We start from the raw sequence: 11,115 nt of genomic DNA, 5'->3' as shown, positions 1-11,115 counted from the left end.
TTTTGAATGACAAATTACTAAACGATAAATTAACTGTCAAATTATTCTATTTTATATAATGATATTTTAAATTATTTTTTATTTATTTTTTATTTTGTCTATCATATAATATCAGTTATGAAATTTTTTCTTGAGTGAGTAATTATTTATTTTATATTATATATAAAAATATCATATATAAATCATCGATAATTATAGAATTTAGTCTAATAAAGACAAAATTCAGATTACTCCGTAATCCTCATTTTATTTAATATATTAGGAATATTAGTAATATTAGCTACTTTAGATATAAAACAATTATAAAATTTATAAAAAAACACAATTTTGTAATTTTCTTACTTTTTTCCTCGTCAAGAATACGTTGTTTCAATCAAAATCATAGTTATGCTCAATTTTATGTTCTGTAATAACAAATTGCGATGTAGTATTTCTGTTAATATGACTTCGATGTCGATTTATTCTTGTCTTTAATAATCGATCGAATTGACGGCTTTGGAGACTGTACACATTACTTTATAATAATACGAAATGTTACTAATCAATTTTTATTGTACGCCCCCCACGAGGACCCCCAAAAATCAGGGTTGAACGTCTATATTTAATATATCAATTACATACACGAATAACTAGTAGTGGCTTACATTAACTTTTCTTTATTATTTCATTTTTAATTATCACATATTTTAAAATGTATCTTTTGCATATAGAAGTTTTAGATACTGTAATTAAATTAAATGTACTTTATTAACAACTTAATAATGTTAATATGTATTTATATAATTCATTAAGAAAAAAATGTATCAAATAATTTTGTGGCATTACAAATAATGGAATATCTCAAATATTTTGAAACAAAATTTTATTTCGACTATATCTCATTTAAATTAAATATGTACATCTTGCAGTTAATTTCTTAATGGAAAGAATATTTTCATACATTTACGAACGCTTACATTTACTCGTTTGCATTGCGATAGTAAGTTAAAAAAGTTTCTTGACATTTTAAAAAACTTTTCTGTTTTTATTTACAGATTCTGAAGAGTAAATATATGACGGCATCACCAAAACTTTATTACGAGACGTTCCTTTCAAATAAATCTCTTCGTAAATCTCATAAATCTTACCGATTACGCTGGCAAACAAACTGAAGACCAAAAAACGGGGAAAAATAGTCCTCTTGATGCTCGAATCGAAGATGAACATCTATCAAGTGCGTCAACTAGTCGGAACTTCCATCACTTAATATCATCTTCCTACATAACTCTTCGACCAAGAGAAAAAACTAAAGAACGATCAACACTCAGTGGCGAAAGCCGTCATTGTGCGAGCATGACCGCAAAAACGACATTCGATCCGACGGAGATCTCCTCGTTCGACATGACATCGCTATTGGATGTCACTTCGATCGAGGAGAATCCTTATGCCAATAATACCGAGGTGAACGCCATGGAGGTCAACTGGTCAGACATGCCCTCAGCAATCGTGAAGATCTGCATCCTCGGTTCGATCATCACCACGGCATTATTCGGAAATTTACTGGTGATGGTATCAGTGATACGACACAGAAAGCTACGAGTAATTACCAACTATTTTGTGGTCTCGTTAGCACTGGCGGATATGTTGGTGGCAATGTTCGCGATGACCTTTAACGCTAGCGTGCAGGTGACTGGCAGATGGCTTTTCGGTTATTTCATGTGTGACGTCTGGAACTCCTTAGATGTCTACTTTAGTACTAGCTCAATACTCCATCTAATGTGTATCTCTGTAGATCGATATTATGCGATCGTAAAGCCACTCAAATATCCCATCAACATGACGAAGAGAGTAGTGGCATTTATGCTACTAGCTTGTTGGGTGTCACCGGCCATCATTTCCTTCGTGCCAATCTTCTGCGGCTGGTACACAACGGAAGAAAACAGCGTGCATAGGCACAAGCATCCAGAGCTCTGTGAATTTAAGGTCAACAGAATATATGCTATATTGTCATCAAGCATATCTTTTTGGATACCGTGTACCATCATGGCGGTCACATATTTTGCTATATTCAGAGAGGCTAACAAGCAAGAGAAGCAGATGCACAGCAGAATGGGTAATGCCATGTTGCTCAGTCACAGACCAAGTAAAGATCTTAATAATTTAAATGGCGAGCTCAATAGCGCCGGATCGTCAAAAACTCTGACTTTAAATGAAATAAACACCGAGCATTTACACACACCCACAAAAGATAAACATATAATGAAGATGAAAAGAGAACACAAAGCAGCAAGAACGTTGAGTATCATTATGGGTACTTTCATCCTTTGCTGGTTGCCATTTTTTCTTTGGTATGTGTGTTGTTAACAATTAACTCAATTAAACATTACATGTTAATGTGCTAAATTGCTAAAAAATTAATTAATTTTGGTGTATTCTTAATCATAATAGATTACTCTCTTAATTCGATAGATAGCGTTAGATTTATCAATACTTGATTTGATATATAATTAATTAGATATATTGGTAAAACGTTTAACACATGTACACAAATAAAATGGTTTAGTGATCTATTATTATAAAATAAAATAGAATTGGAAAAATTATATATTATTCTTAATCATATAAAAAGTAAGAAATGTATTAAAACATTTTATGTAAAGTTCTTTTTAAAAAGATTAATTACAAAAATTAGAAACATATGAATGTTTTCAGTTACTTTCAAGACAAAACAACTTTTAACTACATAACATAAATCTAATATATTAACATATATTGTCTATCAAAAGTATGACAGTTATATTATTTCAACGTGTATTGTCTATCAAAAATATGATAATTATATAAGAGGAAAAATTAATTTTTTTTTATATATTAAATAGAAAAAATTTAAAGTTTCTACGAAGACTAATTGTAAAAAAGGAATTAATTTTTTTTAATGAAAAATAGTTATTTTAATTTTATTTTACAAAAATTCTAATAAAAGACAAATGAGGATAAATAAGTAAAAAAATAAGAGAGAAAGAGACATAATTTTTATATTTTAATTACATTTATTATTTTCTAATTAGTATTATTTAAAATATCAACTTAAAGCAAAAAAGAATATTTTTAATTTCAGTTTTACAAAATTTAAATTTATTAAAGCAGAATGATAAAGAATATAATATTTTTTTATTTATTTTTTATGTAAAGTATCTTTCTGATTGCCCTATGAATAACAAATTAAATAAAATAGAAATATTTTAACTTTATTTTTTGCAGACATTATTTTAAATTAAAAATACAAAATAACAGAATAATTTTACAGAAACTTAAAATAAGTATTAAATTTGAACAAAATTAGTTCTCATGTTTTTCATTTTTTTGAAGTTTGAGTTTGAAATATAATTTTCTGTTTTTGTATTTTTAACATTTATATACATAAATAATTATTAACTTAATTATTAGGTACGTCATTACAGCGCTTTGCGGCGAGACTTGTCCGTGTCCCGACGTCGTGATTGCGATTCTATTTTGGATTGGATATACGAATTCAGCATTAAATCCATTGATTTATGCATATTTTAATCGCGACTTTCGAGAAGCGTTCAAAAATACTCTACAGTGCGCTTTCTGTTCGCTCTGTAGACGAGAGCCATTGGATCTCGAAGCACTGGATTTTCGTCGACCATCCCTCAGGTACGAATTGGTCTGACAGATTAAGGTATGCATTTTATTTTATCGCTTTTTCTTTTTAAAATTTTATTGAAATTTTATTTGTCTTACTATTATACATTATACTTACCCGATAAATTAAAAATGCCCTTAAAACACATTTAAAATTAATTAAAATGACTAATGGAAATTTTTTATTGAAATTTTAATAAATCTAATTATATTTACTGAATTTTGTATGTTGAATATCAATTGACTGAATTTCAGTATTATTTTACTAAGATTTCATTAACAATTTAATATAAAATATTAAGATTATGAAAAATTCAATTTATCTTAAAATAGAAATGAACAACGAATTTATGAGGAATTATATACACATTCAAATCCGTAATATACATATAGAGATGTGCGGTATTTTTGTATCTGTTACTTTGTAACAGTTAATAAATCGTAACTGTTATAAACTATTACTATCGATTAGTCAAAATGTCAGTTATTTATTTACTTCGTATTTCAATATTGGCTCCCGTACACAGAATGTAGTAGAAATTGGCATGGTAGTCAATCAATTTACCGCTTTTTCATAAAAGCGAAAAATGATTAACTACTGTGTCAACTTCTATCGTGTGTCACTGTATCCTATGTACAGGAATTGTATCACTGCCACTCTGTTGTATGACAAATCTATCGAAAACTTTAATTAATTGACTGAAAAATTAGGGATTTCTATTATAGAAACTTGAAAATTTTATTATCATACAACCAATCAATACTTTTAGAAAATTTTTTATACAATATCGACAATATGGTATAATACGGCAATCTTTCCGATAAATTAATATACAGGAGATTAATATACATAGTATATTTGAATGTTTAATTTCTTTGAATATATCTACAAATATTAAATATATTTGCATTGTTTCTCGTTATTTTTCATTTTCCTTTATTAGTTTTTATTAATTATCTCTAGAATTCACAGTATTTTAGTATTAAAAGTTTTTCAATTATTAAAACATTCAACAATATTTCGATTATTCTTGTTTCTTATTTCTACGATTTTACAATTGATTTCAGAAATTTATTTCCAGCAGAGAGGAGACAGTTATTATTATTTATAAAATTACAACTTCTTAATTTTATTATAATTAAATAAAAATATAATTTTGGGTTAAATTCATACAAAGTAAAGATTTTCTGATATATATGCTACTGAAATTAATTGTGTCTTTAATCAATTCGTCATATATAAAAGTTATAGAAATTACAGTGCAACAGTATTATTTATTGGCGTTATTGTATAATTGTATTTTGTGTGTCAGTAACTATTGACAACGCTTTATTATCACTAATAATAAATAGTTATGTTTGTATTGGAACTAATGGGACAAACAAAGAATAAAATACGCAAGGCGTTTAGTATAATTCGAATTTATGACGAAGGCGTTATATTTGTAGTTCTAAGAAATGATCATTAAACTCATAAGTTAAATCTAATTTAATCCGTGTGGATGTATGGCGTCATGTATCTCCATTTTCATTCCCTGCACCAATTACTCTATTATTCTGTTCAATTACATATACTGCGTATCTCGCACGAGCTGCATCCGCGATGATGTGCGACGATTGAACTGACAACTATACGGGAATCAAGGGATTAAACGGAATGATTACCTTTTCGTTACACAACAAATGTTTTTAACGCGCTGGTTTTATTTGAAATATCACCTAATATTAAAACATGATAATTTCTTGATTTTTCAACGGAAATTAAAACTAAAATTTAATCTATTTATTCAGATTAACTTGCATAAATCTGATATATCAGTACTTTAATACACAGACGAACAAATAAAGAAAAATTCATTTTTATTATATATTTACGTTTAACGTTACAACATACTGGTAAATATAGAAGTTATGTGTTTTGTGGGTTGCTTCCACACACATTCATATTTCTTTCATATTAATTTTTTCTTGATAAAAAGATTTATATATAATTTATCGTTTTATTAGTATCTACAATATTATTGTATCTTATATAATTGTATAAACAATTATTTAACTTTTACTTTTTTTATGTAGACTTAATACAAAATTATAGGATGCGTAAATATATTTTTCATTTATCGTATACAAGGTGGCCTATATACAAAAATTCAAGCTTCTATTTAGTTCATCTAGTAAAAAGATTTGCTAAAAGATTAAATTATCTTAATAAACTTTTTTGAGGTAATTTATAGTTAAATTATACAAACAATTCCGTTTACGTCGATTTTTCCGAAATAACTCTCGATTTGCTTAATTTTGTTCTAGATATGATGATCGCACCAAGAGCATATACTCAGAAACATACATAAAGCACATTGATCGACGAAGATCAAGTGAATTTGGCAGCAGTCTTTGAAACGAAACTACGTTCCCAAGATTCTAAAAGCGAGAGCAAAAAATACGCATCTATGTACAACACTTATACATATGTATCATATGTATGTATATAAATATGCGCGTGCGTCAATTTAAACGTAACTATACATATACACACAACACAATGCGCGCGTGTAAACATAATCGTGTCGAGACATTATCTAATTCTTCGCCAAATAGATGTAAATGAAGAGGATAAAAAGAGATTCACCGTTTTTTTTTCACGGTGACAATAAATACATGCAAATATGGTGGATGTATCTTGCATAAAGCTGGAAACAAGCATGTATACATAGATTATGTCATATTGCCAAAGTTAGATTTTTAAGCTTTCGTAGCTAATGAAAAATGTGTCGTGTTTCGTAAGGATCGATAAAATCGTTCCTGTGGAAGCACATAAGGAGATTCCGATTGAAAACGAACTTTGCTTAATACTTCGAAAGAAAAGAAACGTACCGCTTCTACGAATATCTTGGTAAAATAGCTGAACGAATATAATTCTGAAAAGCCACGTGAGAGTCTGGTTGAACCGTATAAATCACTTAATATATTTTTTTAAAAGTCTAAGATGTAATTCTTTCCTATACTTGATGGCCTTTTTTCGATTTAGATCTTGAGATTTTACTGACAATGTTTTCCTTTCTACATTACAATAATTCTTATAATAATTTCGTTGTATTTTTTAGAAACAATCTGATTTGATTATTTATGAAATACTACCGAACGTTTTGTGATTGATATATCACGACGATAAAAATAATTTAATGACATAAAAATATATAAGTATGCGTATACACATATGCGTATACACAAGTATAGTATAATTGAATTGAGAATGTGTGTGTGTATGTGTGTGTGTGTGTGTAAATGATCGATTCTATACAAATACTCACTTATAGATATAAAAGGAATCGTATGTATATATTTAATTTAATTTAATTTATTATTTATTAATTTAATTCAAAATAATAATATATTTACAATGATCCTAAATATATTTTATTATTGTTAAAGTGTCGTTTTTTATTATTAAGTTTTTTGTTATATTTGTTATTGTTTCAAAAAAGTTATTTGAGAAAATTAAACAAGGTGTTTTATTATATAACGTTAAAATAACTAAAATAAATAAAGCATGTAAAAATTATGTTTACAAATATGGAAAAGACAGATATGGAGAGTGTGTGATCCAGAATCCGTTTAAAAAATTAATCAATCCAATAGATACTAGTTAGTATCAATAATAAGAAGATTTATGCTCGAACTATAAGTTTTAGGTCATGTTCCAATAAAAAAAATGTATGAATTTTAATGTCGATTAAGTTCCAATTGGCTGGCATTACAGCCACCTATGTCTTTTACATAACTAAAATGCTGAATACCTAGATTATAAACTCTATAAAACATTATTCTATTAGAACATTGGTTTACATATAATTCTGCAACTAAGATTTACAAATGTTTTACATATTTTTTCTGAATACTTTAATTCATAAATTGCCTTTATGAATTTTAATTGATCATATCATTGATAGAACTGCAGAATTGTGGTACATGGCTATGTTATAACATATACATATATATGTATATATGTTTGTATATATAACATATATGTATATATAACATATATGTATATGTTCTGTATTTACTGATCATTTACTGTAACAGATATCAAGAAAATGTTAACACAATTGTAATCGTTACTGTTACATATATTTGGCCAATTGCACCACTAATTTTGAACATCTTATCGACATCGTCATTTTAACATCACAAAATTAACATTCTGTACATGACTGAAAGCTTTTGCAGAATGGTAATTGTTATAAATGAAATCTTTATACGTTCGAGCAATTTTTTATTTTGCTATGCAGAAAAGGCTTGATATAAGTCATAACAGTATTGTTATAATATTATATACATGAACATAATGTTCATGTATTACACGGAAACGAGTTATATCATAACGTATCGTGTGTGCCACTTGGTGATTTGGAGGCAAATCTAATTCTTATAAATAATATCGACATTTGTTCCAATTACGTTGTCATTGTTTTGAAATATGAATGTTGAACGCAACGTTGTGACTTTTAGTTCCTACTTTTATTATTTTATTTTTTATTCTTTTTGTGTGATGATTGAGTTGATAGTCACTGTTAGTTATTTCGAATAGTTACTTCTCTACTACTTATGTAACTTTTGTTTGCAAAATTTATTATTCGGACACCTTGTATTAACTAAACAGAATTTACTAGCTAATTTTTAACAGGATTTTTTTTAGTAAATCATACATTATTACTACTCTCATTAAATAAATTGAGTATTTTCTATCCTCGCGTTCTTAGAACGAAATTTTATCTTCAAAAAGTTCATTTTCTCAATCAATTCTCGTTTCGTAAATGGCACATAAATGTTAAAATTGATCAAAAGATAAATAAAAAAGGAACAATTAAAAGAACTCATTTTCCAGAATGGTGAATAAAATGGTGATAATGGTGAGCTTTTATTTGAGTTCAATAAGCGTATCTTTATTTATATTTTTTGTTTCTTAGTCGCGATTGTTTCGCAATAAAAATCACATCAAATGTGCGTATCGTTTAAGTTTCCGTGATATTTGTAACACCGATCTAGAATCTAGTCCATACGAATGTAAGATAAAGTAAATACAATCTTCAGTAAGCGTCGATTAATATCGAATCTGTGTTTCGCATCGGTCATCGGATGAGAGTAAAATATTAGCATTAGCTTCTTGTTCAATATGTATGATGATACACGTGAATGATTACTGGGACATATATTGAATGATTGGCTATCACGACGAATCATACATTTTCATTGACTTACACAGTTACGATCGAACGTGGCATAATTAAACAATTCCACGCTAATCGTTTTTGCCAATTTCATTGTTGCAGTAATTAATTAAATAAAAATATTTGGTATGTACAGTAAGGATGAGATGCTCAACAATGTTATTATTTCTAATCTTGGGCTATTGTAAACATAGACAAGTTTAATTTTTATTAGAAATGAGCAATTAAAAAAAGCTATTTTACTGGAATTATTAAATGCGCTAATAACAGCGAAAATTATTAATTGTAGTTTGTAATAAATTTATAATTTACGTTTGATTTGTATACATAATAGAAATTTTTTGATTATTTATTACGTGTTGTTTTAAGATTTTAAAGATTCCCTGTTTTTGTTACTTGAATATTAAATATATTAAAAATATTAAATATAGCAATCATATATAAAAAATAATTGCTCATCTCTGATATTGATATTCTATCATCATAACATTTACATTAATTATTTCAGTTAAATAATGGACAATATCGCAATATTAAATCAACTTTATGACGATGCAATATAACAAAAATCTTTCTATATTTTCCGGCTAAGCAAATATTTTATCATTAATTTTATTAATAATTCTTTGAATTATCATTGCAGAAAGTAGATATTTCCTTAGAAAAGAGAACTGAGTCGATGTGATAATATCATTTTGACAAATTATTTAGTATAATAGAATTTATCGAGCTTTTTTCGTTCTAATTTTTTTACTTCTAAATTTATCTTTACGTCGATTTATTGATTCTTAAATTGTATATTTTATATTAAGCAATAATTTAAAGTGCAGCATCTTATATATTCACAATTATTTTTAAATTATTCATATATTAATTACGCTTGTTCATAAAATGTACTTTTGAAAGGAATTAAGAAGAAGATAATAATTTATTATCAATAATTAGCTTATCTTAATCAATATAGAAAGTTTATTTAAATTATCATATTGTACAGGTATGATATATGTATGTATGTTATTCATTATTGCTTTTCTTCTGTGATAAAAATTAGGGAAACTATCGAATTTTATTATTCATTATTTGTACATAGTTGTAAATATATACATGTATTAATTTGTATTGTTTCATAAAAAAAGGAAAATAATTACTGAAATAACTAGCTGTGCAGTAATTACATTTACTTGAAAAAAGTACTGTTCTGTATTACGTATTAGCTATCTGATAACGTATTAGCTTTAAAAGCGTATTAACAATCAAATGCAATATATTGATCGTAGAAAAAATAAGCTATAGGATGTAAAAAAGGAATTAACGCATTTATATTGTCAGCCTTTTATCTGTTACTTCGCAACGTGGCATCGGCCAATAGTATGACACACACACATATACATATATATATATAACTTTTTATATCATCAATTTGATTTTTATATTTGTTTTGAATTTTTATTTTTGTTCAAGAAGAAAAGCAATACAAAGAAAAGGAAGATGCAATCATTAAGCAATAAGGTAAATCTACATTATGTATGTTTATACAATATGTATATAGCCTAAAAATTATTTAATTTAACTGAAGACAATTTATTTGCAAATCATGTTTCAATATTATTTTACAAATACATATCACGTCACGTTGCGAGAAAATGTGCACAAAAATTTTATAGGTACAGATAATAGCAATTTATCTTTTGCATCATAATATATGCGCGCGTGCATCACAGAAAAGTTCCAAGAAGCATGTTAAGTGTATCATAAATCAATTTGTAAATTAAAAATCGTATGTCTGCTAATTAAAAGTATGAATCTTATATTCAATATTCGAACTTCTTACTCCATACACATGTAATGTATGAGTGTGCGTACGTGCGGGCTCGTGTGTGTGTGTATGTGTGCGCGCGTGCGTGCATGCATGCATGTGTATGTTTGTGTGCATGCGTGTACATGCGCTCATATTTTGTTCTTTTGTTTTTGTAGTCTCTTATAATAAGTATTTATTTAGCACAAGCTTGAATAACACAGCTATTAATATAAATTACATCTGCATAGATATATCTCTATATCTGTAACATACATCATCTTAAATTGAAGAATATCTCGTGCATACATATGATCAAATGTTTTCCTTAAATTTTATTTTGTTTCTTTTTTGTTGAAACTTATAATTTATCTAACAATGATAATTGCTATTAATCTCGTTTCAAAAGATTTTTATGATACAGGAAAAAATTTTTATTGCAAAAGC

General features: G+C 27.1%; 1 protein-coding gene across 1 annotated transcript; it reads left to right on the top strand.

Annotated features, from left to right (window-relative positions):
• Positions 1-1,057: 1,057 nt before the first annotated feature.
• Positions 1,058-6,211, top strand: LOC108778325 (octopamine receptor beta-2R). The gene is made up of 3 exons (XM_018545468.1): positions 1,058-2,327; positions 3,427-3,657; positions 5,953-6,211. Exons 1-3 carry the CDS (start codon positions 1,333-1,335, stop codon positions 6,041-6,043), a joined length of 1,317 nt encoding a protein of 438 aa, XP_018400970.1. The 5' UTR covers positions 1,058-1,332; the 3' UTR covers positions 6,044-6,211.
• Positions 6,212-11,115: the final 4,904 nt, after the last annotated feature.

Source organism: Cyphomyrmex costatus, unplaced genomic scaffold (genome assembly GCF_001594065.2).
Source record: "Cyphomyrmex costatus isolate MS0001 unplaced genomic scaffold, Ccosl1.0 scaffold5, whole genome shotgun sequence".
Lineage (NCBI taxonomy): Eukaryota > Metazoa > Arthropoda > Insecta > Hymenoptera > Formicidae > Cyphomyrmex > Cyphomyrmex costatus.
This window is presented reverse-complemented; position numbering and strand designations above follow the sequence as displayed.

What these genes read in the sequence shown, in the direction of transcription:
- LOC108778325 (XM_018545468.1), top strand. Translation starts at nt 1,333, where the DNA reads ATGACCGCAAAAACGACATTCGATCCGACGGAGATCTCCTCGTTCGAC. An exon ending in TGGTTGCCATTTTTTCTTTG is followed by an intron (nt 2,328 to 3,426) that starts GTATGTGTGTTG and finishes CTTAATTATTAG; the next exon opens with GTACGTCATTACAGCGCTTT. An exon ending in TTTCGTCGACCATCCCTCAG is followed by an intron (nt 3,658 to 5,952) that starts GTACGAATTGGT and finishes ATTTTGTTCTAG; the next exon opens with ATATGATGATCGCACCAAGA.